Source organism: Carassius gibelio, chromosome B24, assembly GCF_023724105.1.
Source record: "Carassius gibelio isolate Cgi1373 ecotype wild population from Czech Republic chromosome B24, carGib1.2-hapl.c, whole genome shotgun sequence".
Lineage (NCBI taxonomy): Eukaryota > Metazoa > Chordata > Actinopteri > Cypriniformes > Cyprinidae > Carassius > Carassius gibelio.
Genome location: NC_068419.1, coordinates 13,746,546 through 13,760,608, shown reverse-complemented (window position 1 = coordinate 13,760,608; position 14,063 = coordinate 13,746,546). Strand labels below are relative to the sequence as shown.

The following is a 14,063-nucleotide window of genomic DNA, read 5'->3' as shown; positions in this document are numbered from 1 at the left end:
TAAAACAGCAGAAAGTGAGGGGAAAAGCACATTTCCTTTGCATCAGCGTGTGCAAAACCAGTACGATAAGCAATGAATAAATTATTGCATGCTTTACTGCAAGGTCAGCCGGGTGGCACGTCTTCTCCCATGGCGCTACATCCCACGCTAGGAAGAACATACCCACACGCGGGTCAAAGTCTTCAACCTTCCTTGTACAGCGCACACATACACATACACTAAACCCAATTCTTCTTAAACTTTTTTATTTCATATGGCTTGTTCATCCTGGGTCGGATAATGATTCTACATCAGGACATTGTGCTTAACCTCTTCCTGGGCTCTGCATGTGGGAAGCTGCTCGGTATTGGAAGATGAGCACCATCTTTAACATTGAAAATGAAGTGTATCTAGCACTGAAACACCTCCTGTGTAAGGCCTGGCCAATCAATCTAATCTCTCATAAAAAAAATTCCTTAAATACTTGTGATTATTTATGTGATAAAAGGGGTAATAACGTGATGCCCACAATGCCGGATTGTGCAACTTGTGAGAGGGTATAAATTTTCATGAAATATAACCATGTTCATTATTTATAATGTGCTGAGGAGGCATGTTTTGGGCATTATTTATATGCAAGCTCTTTTCAGATTTGTGTCAGCGTTTTGTTTCAAGCTTGATCTTTTAAAAATACGAAGGTCGTGTTAAGTGCCATAATGAAAAAAAAGTGTCAGGACTTTTCCTTAAAAACTTAATCTGATGTATTTTTTATTTTTCTTGCCTGTCATCTTGTATGCAGATGTTAAGGGGCCAACCAGCGTGTTTATGAACTCTTGCAGTAATTTCAAAGAGTGCACAGATGGAACAAACTCACAGTGTCCGCACTGAGTCAGCACTGAGAAACTGTACTTATTTTTGATCTAGGGTGTATTTGCAATTCAAATAGGACTTCTCATGCACAGAAGAGCTTCATGGGAGCGCAAAAATATGTTTTAAATCTTACGTTATTCTGAATGTAAAATATTCTTCTTTATTTTAAACATCAAGCTCTTCAACTCTCATTTAATTGCTTGTCAAAATATGTCCACAAGGTGGAGATGTGCTCATTAGCTATTAGCTGTTCGCTAGCCATATGGAAACACAAACCCTTTCAACTGATTTTAATATTCATAGCTTAAAGGTTAATACTAGGGCCTGTGTGTGTGTCTGTATGGGAAAATCATGAAAAATGGGCCACTAAACTGTCATAACATAAAAAGATGCATCTATCTATCTATCTATCTATCTATCTATCTATCTATCTATCTATCTATCTATCTATCTATCTATCTGTATATATATATATATATATATATATATATATATATATATATATATATATATATATTGTGACGAGTCGACTGCCTCCCACCTAATTATCATCATCCCCCCATCCCTTAAACACCACCCTTCACCAGGCTTCCGACAGGAGTGGGTTCGTGAGAGAGGAGGGGCGCAGAATCATCCAGGACCTCTTGGTCCAGGTCTGGCAGCGTGTGATGAGGCACGCCTGAAGCGATTGGAGCCTCATCACCTCCGCTGTTAAAATGGCAAGAGCGCCACTCCTCAAGTCTTCCCCCGTGCATGCATGCTGGTGTCCTCGTGGGTCCAGGAAGGGTGTGAGAGGGATTCGGTCATCGGGCTGGCCACACATAGAGGATTGCACAGCTATATGATTTTCCTGTAGAACGAGAGATAAAAATAGTCCGCTTTGAACAGCGTGTACAGAAAGTGTTTTTCTATCACCAGTGTCATGAAACTGTATACCACACTCCTTATTATAAAGCCTGAAAGGAATCATAAACTTGAGTGGACTCATGACCTCTAGTATTGACCTCTATAAGCGACTCTGTACTGGGGGAAGATGTCTTTCAATACTCTGCGCACTTGACATCATTGCATGTCGAGCTGGTCCATTCATACCTTTCCTGCCAAATAAAGCAGAGTATTTAGTGTGCAGAGGTTATATGGTCTCTAACGCTACTAAAAGTCTCACTGTCAGTTGCTTTTTCTCAGTAAGTGGCCTGGGATAGTGTAAAGGAGACAGATGGTGGTGTGCCTGAAAATAAGATTAAAGTGGGTGGAAGGGGTTTGAGACAAGTTAACAAATGCTCTCAATGAAAGACCCAGCCTATGCTCGTATCGATTCTGCTTTATTTGATTTTAATTGGGAATTAATTGGGAAAATATGCGTTAGTATATTAAAATGATCACTCGTGCATGCATTTGTAATGCACTTAACCTGTCTGAGATTTTCTCAATTGCGTTTTCGCAGCTACATCAGTAAGTACAGGTCTACAGATAATTAAGAGGACTTACAGCTCAAAGGTTCTGGCTGACATAGTGGAATATCCTCCTTAAACTGCTAGTTGTCACGCACAGACAGTTTAAGAGATTTAGATGAAAGACAATGAAAAACGGTAATTCCCAATGCTAATCCTGTAGATTTTACAAAAGTCTTGCAAAACAGCAAAATATGAGAGAGCACATATTTCCATGACTTATTGTCATGAAGAGTCATATATGGAAGTGTATGGAATATGTACTTTAAATAATATCATTACTTTTGGGTAATATCATTTAAAAATTAAATAAATAAATAGAAAAATAAATAAATAAATACATACATACATGGGTGTGACGAGACACTTATCCGACAAGACGAGAGACAAGACTGGGTTCACGAGAACGAGACGAGATGAGATTTTTAGACTTTTTAAAAAATAAATCCTCAATGATGAAATATATAGGGAAAAACAGTCTTTTATTCAACTGAAAAATGCAAAAAATGTACTGTATGTGTATTTTGAAATTAAAAATGTATGCAATAATAAACAACATGTAAACACATGTTTTGCCACAAATTCAACTGACAGGCAAGTAAGTGCACAAAAATTATAATTTGTTTAAATAAAAATAAATAATAAACAACACAAAAATCCAAAATTAAAGTGGAAGTTGAAGCAGTAAGTCAGGTTTATTATTTGGTAGACTGATTTCCACTTTAATAAAACAGGGCCCTATGAAATCCATTAGATTGTTTCATACATTTATTTATTTATTTATTTTCATATGTATTGTTCTGTATTGCTTTTTCTCATCTCCTTTTTAATAGTTAGATTTAATTGCATTAATTAACAAGCATGTCTAATTAATTAAAAGCATGAAACATATATATTTTCCCATCGATTTATTTAACATTTGTTTAGGGCCCTGTTAAATGTTTTATTTTTTCCTCACTATATTATTTATATGTATTATTGTAACTAAATTCTGTTTTAGCATGTCTAATTATTTAAACAACTTAATTGATTAATATAAAATTTTCTTAAAGTATTTCCCTTAAAATATTTCCCTAAAGTTTTCCCTTACATCTTTCTGGTTATCAAATGAAGGCATAAAACATGAATTTCATTAATGAAAATTAAGTAAACTTTATATCTGAGCAAACAAAGAGGATTTACTATTAAAATGAATACATGGAAGAAATGTTGTGTGATTAATCCTTAAAAAATAATGTTTTTTTAATTTTAGTAGTAGTAGAATTGATAGTAGGCTGTTTACTTTCTTCTAAAAAATAGTAACATAATGTTATTTTAACAGGTTGCCGCTAATACATTTACAGTTCTATGTATGTGATATGAAGCTAGTTTTACTCAAATCAAATGGTCAGATGCTCATAAAGTGACTCATAGAGCAGTTCTGGAGATGTTTTTCATGTGTTTCTGACCTCATTTAGTGAGACGACAGACGCTGAAATCACTGCAAGCTTCAGGTGTTCTTCTGAAACCGCATGTCTTCACCATTCATTAACAGAGACACGCAGAACAAGCAGGATTCATATTTAAATCGACTTTTGCGTCTTTATATTAACAGACACATATCAGGATTTGATTAGAAGTGTAATGACCTACTTTTGATTGATTTATCAATTCAAAGTTTGACAAATTCTGTGACATTCCGCATTAAACTGAATTTTGTTTTTTCGACTGGATAAAGACTACACTGTGTAATTTTCCCGCTTATTAGGCGTCCACTTGCCTGCTGTGAACATAAAATATCTTACATATCACCACTGGTGAAAGGGCAAGTGTAATGCAGATATATTTGAAATGCCTGGGTGAGGATATCGTCACGATATCATCACATCGGATCTCGTCACACCCCTAAAACATACATAACCAAAGTTTTGGCATGAAACTCTAGATGGTGCAGTTGGATAGGTCTAACTCAATCAGACATATTGACATAATTATCTTTAGGCACAACTGATTGGCTCTCTTCTGTACTTGCTTCAGTATCTCTCCTCCTTCCCTAGCTCCACCTGTATAGATCTGTGACTGGGTGATCATGTATTCTATGACTATCGGGGTTATTTATTAAATTAAATTTATGCATTTAGCAGACGCTTTTATCCAAAGCGACTTACAGTTCATTCAGGCTAACACTTTTTACCTAACATGCGTTCTATGGGAATCAAACCCACAACGTTGCGCTGCTAACCCAATGATCTACCACTTGAGCTACAGGAACACTAATTCACTAATTATATATGTCACCCCAGACCACAAATCCAGTCTTGAGTAGCACGGGTATATTTCACATGTTCACACTTACTTATAATAAACAGAGTAAAGGTTTTGTATTTTTTGGCTCGAACCCAGAGTTCATTGGATGCTTATGCGTGGGCTAATGAAACTTTGACTCAACCAATTCATTCAAATCACTGAATCAATCAACAATGAATCAGCTGTTTGCTAATATATGTATATCAATATTAAATGTTCATGCTACAGTGTAGCCCAAATAGAGTATTAGTCACACAACATTGGTGTATTTAGATTTTTCTGACCATTTCAATTATATTTGAATACTCAAATGAGATCAGTCATTACATGTATATCATATGCATGATCATTGGTCATGTAATATAATATGACTAAAAGTATTACATAGTAAAATAAGCTCCAGCAGGCTATTCAAAAGTTTATTCCAACCAGAGGAGACCATACTGTACAATGAAACCCATTTGAGATGATAGAGTGATCACTTTTGTGTGACGTCACCTAAAGTGAAGTATCTTATTAACATGTATGAGTAAGTATGAGTAAGCACAACCAACACATCTTTGACTTTAAGTTGTTTGTCTTTTTCAGATTGGTGTATTAGACCAATACTTCACTGGTAGGAACAGATTTAATTGATTTGTAATGTTATTACATCCTTTCATGAAGCATCACTCTTATTACTCCTCTTTTGTAGGATGCTGCGGGTAAAAGGTTCTGCTAAATTAAAAAAAAAAAAAAAATGTTTTTCCTGTTCTCAAATTCCTGTCCCTTATAATTTGACTCATTCTGTTTATTAAGTTATGTGCTTGGCTCAATAAGAATAAGATACAGTTTACTCAGTAGTTTTAATTGACTGTTCTGTATTTATTGGACTTTTTGTTGTTCCATCCTCATCAGTTTATTTCATATGTGCATGTTCATATACAGTATAATACATACTGTTTGTAACTCCCGATAGCTTTTCCACATTTGCAGGTAAAAAAATAAAATAAAAAATAGGAAAGCCCATAAAATTTTATTCTATATCTTGCAGTTCCAAGCCAGCACCACACCAGCAGTTAGAATGAATTGATTTACTAGAATTAATTGACTATAAAATAATTAAATTACTATATACAATGCTATAAACTGCTCTACATGATATCATTTCTTTATTCTAAATGCTAGTGCATCTGCCACTTTAAATTCTCAAGCTCATTATAACTAGATTCATTCTGATTGGGTGTTAATGTTTTTTCATACTTCAACTGGAAAAAATAGTTCTTAAAGTGATTCCAACGATATCATTTCTCTATGCCTTTATCGTTATAGCTGTGGTGTGGACTGCTATTCTTTAGTATTTTTTTTTTTAACTATACCTTTATCGTTATCTCTATAGTTGTTGTTGAAAATGTGAACAGGTTTTTACAGATCATGAAATAAAGCAAAAAATCCTCAATAAGCAGATACTTACAGTAATTTAAAATCATTAAATCATAAATTACAAATTTAAATCATAGAGTTGTTGTTAGGCACAACATTGAGTGTTTACTTATTAAAGGCAAGTTTTCATAAAGTAAACACACAGTAAAAAATGTATAAATTGTTGATTAAATATATAAAATAATCATTCTTCCATCAAGTAATGCAGTTCTTTAAAGGGGTCATATGACGTTGCTAAAAAAGAACATTATTTTGTGTATTCGGTGTAATGCAATGTGTTTATGCAGTAAAAAACAAAAACAAAAAACAACAACATTATTTTACATATAATGTACATTAATTGTTGCTCTTCAATGCCCTGCTTTTTTGAAATGCATTGATTTTTATACACTGATTGGCAAGCTATCCAGTGCATTGTGATTGGCTTAATACCTCAAACGTGTGATAGAAATGTTACACCCCTTACCATTCTGTAATGCCGTTTTCCGGCACAATGAGAAAAAAGCTGTAAAACCCATTACAAACAAGGCATTTGCTGCATCAAGTTGACATCATTACTGATTGCGTATCGCGCTGCATAAACATAAAACCATGTCTGCAATTGTACTACTACTCTACACTGCACAAAACTCTCTTGAATCATCAGTGGAAAATTATTTAAATATAAAATTCAGACACAGCCTTTGTGCCACAGAAGCACTGTAGGCTACTGGTTCATGAAACAGTTTCATCCTCCATAAAATTCGCTGCACACATCTGAATATTTGTGTTGAACTGTATATTAGCAGAATGGTTGCCGAACAACACACAGACACAGTGGTGCATTTATGCTGATTTAATGAGGTTGCAGGTGTGTGTTTATACAGTGTTTTACAGCCCCTTTGAATGTGGCTCAGCTAATTATAAAAAAGAGTGTCATGATCAGGTCAGAAGGTTTCAAACCTCAGTCTGGTCTTAGGAAGTCAAAGGATCAGACATTGAGCCAAGAGACAGAATTCTATAATGTGTGTTAGCTTTAAAGTTAATGACATGAACATATATTTTTGTATGCATTTTTCAAGACAAGCATGCATAATATATGTGGATGCAAGCAGTTTGGTGGTGAATCTAACATGTAGCTCACTGCAGGAATAAAATCATTTCTGTAAATACAGCAAGTGCAGATTATTACCATAATCACCCGTCCATTTGGGACGTCAGTGTCAATGTACTAACCAAACTACTAGCAAAAAGCTTTGCCCAGAGTGCTCTCTGCTCTCGTAGGATTCACAATTATGCAGATATAAAGCTGATAATGCTCAGTTCCTGAGTCTTTTAAAAAGTAGTTTCAAAGACATTTGGGAATTGTGGAGGAGTTTGCAGATGACAATCTCTACATGGGTTTAGATCGTGTTTCATTGTTCTGTGAAAAGCATTTCATACAGTCCAACTGGCCTATTACAGTATAAAGGCACTTATATATTAATATTCTATGGGTCAGTAAGGACAACTGGGAACATTTATCAGAACATGAGTGATATTTAAAGCCTGCGAGATGGGAGGTTGGGAAAAATGGTGTGTTTAATTGTCATTACGAAAATTGGACTTCTATGATAGTGCCTATCAGGTGGATCTTTATGAAAGGAACGTTGCACCTTTTATGGTGTTCATTGTGATTTTATTTGCTTTGTGGTGAGGATACTAATGTAGAGTAATTAAACTGTCAGGAAATTACTGAAATATGACCTTGGGGAAGGCAAACATGCAGGCATGGTTTTGCACATGATCATGACAGGTGTTTTCAGAAAACCCAACAGATATTTAATACACACCAGCTAAGCTAATAAGAGCCTCTGAAACAGAATCTCTAACATGGGACACTATGGATACCAAGGGTAGATTATTAAGATTTTAATTAAAACTAACGGATTGTGTGTCTGTCTGTCTGCCTGTGCCTACAGCAATACAGTGCATAATTTCCAAACAAGTTCAAATGTTTCTATATAAAAACTATGACTTTTTTTTTCTTTTAGAAAACAATTTAAACATGAAAATATCAATATTTATTAGTTTATAATATTAAATATGAGTTATTCATGACAAATATATTATGTTTATGTAATTTGGTTACATAATAAATTAGATATGAATGTATTACTAAATATTAGATATAAATATAAATATATAAATATAATTAGGTATTAATTTTATACTAAATACTAAAGGATGTTATTAACACATAATCTAAAATTCAGTGGGAATCATTTTTTTTCTTCTACTAACAGGAATATAGTGCATCATTAACAAACAAGCTCTAATTTTTACACACACACACACACACGCACACAAACCAATTCTCTTGTGATGGGCACTGTTTATTATAAGAATCACAATCTCTCATTTGAAATGATAAATGAGATACAAATATTTGAATGGACTTGAAGTGGAATGGATGGATATGGAACAATCTGTTTGTCCTTATCTGACATGGTAAAAAAGCACGAGCCTGATGAGTATGCCTCTGTGTTTAGCTTTCTCTCTTATGTTTATAAATAATCATAAAGTAGGGGCAGCCGCTCAAAACTCACTTGCACAAACCTCATAAATATTTCTGCCCACTCGAGAGTATTTCATAGACTATCAATGTAATGAAAGTTGCAGATGAGTTTTACAAACTGCTCATGTTGATTACCTAGTTTCCTGACACTTGCAACCAACGCTTGTGGTGTATTATGTAAAACATTCATGCATTTTGAAATATATGACTTCATCTGTTGAAATCGTAGGAAGGCAGGTAGTGGGTAGTAAACAAGCACACCCCATCCACAGGGAGAATACGGTAATTCTTGATATTCCCCATGATGCAGCATAATCCCTAGTTAAAGATGTATTTCATCGAATAATCCTTCTTCATTAAGAGTATGCCCACTTTTAATTCCAGCCTTTCCCTTCCCAAATGAATATTGTATAATCCATGCGATCAACGGGCTGGGGAGTCCAGCTGAGTCCGGCTTGATTTGATCTTGTAGCAAAGGACTGCTTTGAGATAAAATATCAAGGGGATTTACCTTAGAGACAGATTGGAGTGTGAGCTTTATCAGATCACGCGTGGTCATGTTAGGAGGTTCGAGGGACAAAAGGCAGCCAGTTTGAAGACAAGCCTCAAAAATATGATTAATATTAAAGGCAGAGTTTTTGCATGTGAGCTTGACAATGCTATAACCCTTTTGTTAAGGGTTAAGGTCATCTAACATTCATTTTAGATTTGTTATAACATTACTGAACATTGTGAATACACTATACTTTTTAAATACACAATAACCAGGTTTATGTACAGTATCTCTCATCAGTGAATCCAATTTAACTTATGTAAACCAATCTCATACATTTAACTTATTAAATCTTCTAACTAATTGATGCATGTTCATACTTTTTAACTGATTTTCACAATTCTGCGTTCACAATTAACAGATTTATCCTGTTTCTAAGGACTGTGAATAAATATATTTACAATAATTTTAGAGCTGTCATGGGACTGTAATTAACATATAGTAAATGTATATTAAATATGAAATAAAACTACACTTACATATGTATTAAATATGTATTGCATACTGTACGACAATGATTATTTATATAAAACCAAATAGATGTAAATACTTAATCATAAGTATTATATTATATTATTATAATACTTAAATTAGATTATATTTATATTCTATTCCTAATCATTTTAATATGTGGAAGCTACAATCAATGAGGGGAAAACGCACATAAAAAAGTCATCATCTTTTAATATTATTTGTACTTTTCCAATTTTATCTTTTAAATAATGCAAAGGTTTAACCATTGACAAACCAACAATCCATATTTTTGAAACTTTAATCTACTCTGAGCGAAGCCACAAGAAAGTGCACTTTTTTCAGTTCTGGGAAGTAATATAACGCATGAAACCACAGGCCATTGTCCAGACATGTACTTTTACATTTCCCATAAGCATTTTGAAGTACTAAAATCTCATGGCAAATTAACATGGCCTTTAATGATTGCATCAGATGACATTACCTCTGAGTGAGAGCCACTGTAACTGGATCTCCTTCAACCAGCACAGTATATAACTCACTTCATATTGAGAGAGAGAGAGAGAGAGAGAGCGAGAGAGCCAGACCACAGCACCCAACTCAGCACACACATCATCTACGTAGGTAGGAAAGAGTTCCTTTTCTTTATGCCATCTAATAAACAACCATTTTAATAAGTAGTTTGTGATGCATGTGGTACAGAACAGAGATATTATGATGTATGATTAATATATGTTCAGTTAAAATTATTAAATGTGCCATTATATGCCTTTATATTGCATTTAAGTACAGCCTGTAAATATATATATATATATATATATATATATATATATATATATATATATATATATTTGGTTTATCTGTTTATTTATTATGATGTTTTACTGTTTCTTATACTTTGGCAAGTTTTTAATAACAAATCTATTGTTGAGGTCAGTGTTAACAGATGCATAGCTTGCATGCGTGATGAAATAAAGACTACCAGTGATCACATTATAGATAATGAACTAATTTAGCAGAACTTCAATGTATTTTTTCCTCTGTTATATGTTGTGAATTGTAAGATGACTTTAAAACTGATTTGATGACAACACAAACAAAAGAAACCAATGTGCATCTCTGCACACCTGTGCGACAGGCCATATTCCAAGAACATACTGCTGCGTTTATAGCAGTCCAGGTCTGTCTCATTTAGCAGTGTTTGTTCAGTGCTTTGCAACCATCTTTAGTGCTTCATCTTGAAAAGTCTTCCTGTATATACACTGTGTCTGCTGCAAATTACACAGACGGAAATCCATCAATTAGTGCATTTATCTGACAGAGGATACAATGCATTTGGATGGAAATGAGATTTTCTATGACAAAGTTCCTAAATTGGACAGTTTTCCAAGAATGGTCTTACACAAAAGATGAAGGTTGCATTGCTTCAATCTGAATTTAAAAAACATGTGGATGGTGTCATAAATGTACAACATGACAACATATTCAATTTTACATGTTAACTTTGTTATTAATTGCCAACTTTCATGATTATTTTCATGTTTCTTTTGGGTTGTTCATTTCCATGAACCTGTTTAAAAAATAAATAAAAGTAATAAAATCAAATAGCCAAAAACCTTTAGTTTACATCATGGCCATGAGCCGTGACCTAATATTTGACAGTCAAAAATAGGTGGTATTCAAAAGAGAGACAATTTTTGCTCTACAGAACATTTGATTGAACAAAACAAATGTTACAGTATATCAATGTATTTAAAGTTGTTTTATCTAGATTAGTTCATTTTGAATTATAGCGTGAATGTATTTTCAATTTTTCTGTCATGTCTTTATAGCTAAATGCTACTCTGATAGCAAAAATAATTTTGGGTAACACTTTATAATAACTGTCACACTATTAATCATTAATTAAGCATTAGTAAACAGATAATTCATAATTTATAAAGCATTAATATACAGTAATAATCAGTTTATAAATACAGATATAAGTGCTTTATTCTTGATTTAAAAGCATATCTATAATGTGTAATTTCATACTTTATTCATGATCAATTTATCATTTCTCAATGAAGTATATTATTATTTACAAACCAGTTATTTAGGAATTGCCAGTGATTCATAAGATCACAAGAAACGTAGTAAATTCAGGTAGTTATAAAGCATTTAGTAGTGGTCAGTTAACTATTTATGTGAGCTCATCTAAAGTGAGGACTAGTTATGCCTTGTAAAGCATTTATAAAGGATATTTAAAGACTCAGTTATCTTCTAAACAAAAAACAGAAAAAAACACAACACAGTGATACAGAACATAGAAATATTAACAGCCTTTAAATCTCATTTGTAAAAGCTTCACAAGGCATAAATAGTCCTCACTTTAGATGAGCTCACAAAAATAGTTGACAAACAACTACATGAATTAACCCTGAATTACAGTAGAAATACATGTTAATAAACCATTTATTAACACTATAAGTAACTATTACTATATTTCTGAATAAAAAGAAGTATGAATGCACATTTAAATAGTTTATTAATCATTTACTTACAATTTCTAAGTGATCTTATGAACCACTGACAACTCCTTAATAACTGGTGTGTAAATAATGCTATACTTAATTTAGAAATGATAAATTGATCATTAATAAAGTATGAAAAAACAATTATTAAATACATTATAGATATGCTTTTAAATCAGGTATAAAGCATTTATATCTGTATTTGTAAACTGCTTATAAATGTATATTAATGCTTTATAAATTATGAATTAACTGTTTCCTAATGCTTAACTAATAATTAATAGCATGCAGTTATTATAAAGTGTTACCTAATTTGGTAATACTGGTTTTATTTACTCTGGGGTCAGAAAGATTATTATTATTATATTACTTTAAATAAATGTATGCTTTTTGTTCATCATTAGATTGATCAGAAGTGGTAAAAAAAGACATCTATATGGTTATAAATATTTTTATTAAAAATAAATGTTTTTCTTAGAACTTTCTTGTTCATCAAAGAATCCTTAAATGCCAGTTTCCACAAAAAAAAAAAAAAAAAGAAAAAGAAAGCAATAAGCAGTAACTGTTTTCAACAATGATAATAAGAAATGTTTCTTGAGAATCAAATCAACATATTAGAATGATTTCTGAAGGATCATGTGACACTGAAGACCGGAGTAATGACTGCTTTATATATCTATCATGTGTCTGTCTGACTATATATATGAAAACATATTTTGCTCTAGCTTCAGTGTAGTACAGTAGCTTGTGTAGAAATGGCAAAATTATCAAATGGGTTGCTCTAGTCTAATTCAACACAACAAAAACAGGCATATTCTGTTGCACTTACAGTAGGTCGAATAGTTTTAAATAAATTCAGTTCTTGCCCACAGTCTATAACTTTGATTCTAAATTTAATATATGCAATGCTTGTTTAATGCAGGACAATGTGATATTCAATGTGGATATTAATAATGTGAGCATAATCAATGCGCCATGGTAAAAACTCCCCCAAAATTCAAAATAAATAATGAATCTCGACTCACACTTTCAAAAAGTAATGCCACCCTCATTAAAGAATCCAGTCTTCATTTTAAGTAGACACCATATGTGACAATGGCTTTATTGCTATAATGCTTTACTCACACTCGCAGCCTCTGAGAATTTGCATGGCAGGCTGGCATCGCTGTCACTTTCGCCTTGTGGCGAGGTTATTGTGTGCAGGTCCAATCACCTGCTCTCAGTTCAACCTTGAGCCTCAGCACACAAAAGCAGCCATTGAAGCAAACACAAACAATGCCATTCTGAGGATGTTATTAATGTCAACGACTGACCTGTCCTTACAGAATATCCCCACTAAGCTCACCAAATGCAGTTTGGAAAGGAGTTTGTGAGGCGAAACAGCTTCCACAGATGTGTGATAAATGAGGAGGAAACAGCCCTGGATTCTGAAGATGTGTTTGAGGTGGATGTTGTTTCTGTTTTATACACTGTGTGTGTTTTTGGGGAGCTGGGGGTGGAGGGGAGTACAAATATTTATGGAATATGATCCGGTACAATAGCAGTTGGTTGAACTGGATCTGACTTCTATTACATTGTGTTCGCCTCCTTTCCTTGGCAAGATGCTTCCATAATCTTTTCCTCTTGCCAGTTGGCTTTTAAAGGGAAGGCTTCTGCCATCGACCACCGGAGCCAGAAAAGTCCGGAACAGCTAAGCTTGAGGGATGAGAATGGAGCTAGTCCGCTACACTATGCCTCAGCCGGAGGAAACGTGGACATAATTCGCCTCATTGTTTCTGTCGTGGGGCATGAGGGTAAGATTTACACCTTGACAAGTTTGTAAAGGTTTGATGAAAAGATAGCAGCGACTGATCTTTATTTCCGTATTATGACAACATATGAAACATGAAACAGATTGTCAAAAAAGGAAAAAATTTAGAGCTGTGACTTTGGTTTAACCATCGGTTATCTGAACGTGACAAAAGAAATGGATCACATTTAAG

General features: G+C 33.6%; 1 protein-coding gene and 1 long non-coding RNA gene across 2 annotated transcripts in view; one reads left to right on the top strand and one right to left on the bottom strand.

The window, feature by feature from the left end:
* LOC128013667 (uncharacterized) overlaps positions 1 to 14,063 on the bottom strand; it is a 189,216-nt gene that overhangs the window by 126,710 nt on the left and 48,443 nt on the right. The gene's annotated exons all lie outside the window — the stretch shown is intronic.
* The window catches only part of LOC128013666 (transient receptor potential cation channel subfamily A member 1), a 166,095-nt gene that overhangs the window by 128,708 nt on the left and 23,324 nt on the right, over positions 1 to 14,063 (top strand). The window contains exons 5-6 of the mRNA XM_052596794.1: positions 13,407 to 13,525; positions 13,712 to 13,874. Of these exons, the coding sequence (XP_052452754.1) occupies positions 13,430 to 13,525; positions 13,712 to 13,874 (259 nt within the window). The 5' untranslated portion in view covers positions 13,407 to 13,429. The remainder of the gene's footprint in view (positions 1 to 13,406; positions 13,526 to 13,711; positions 13,875 to 14,063) is intronic.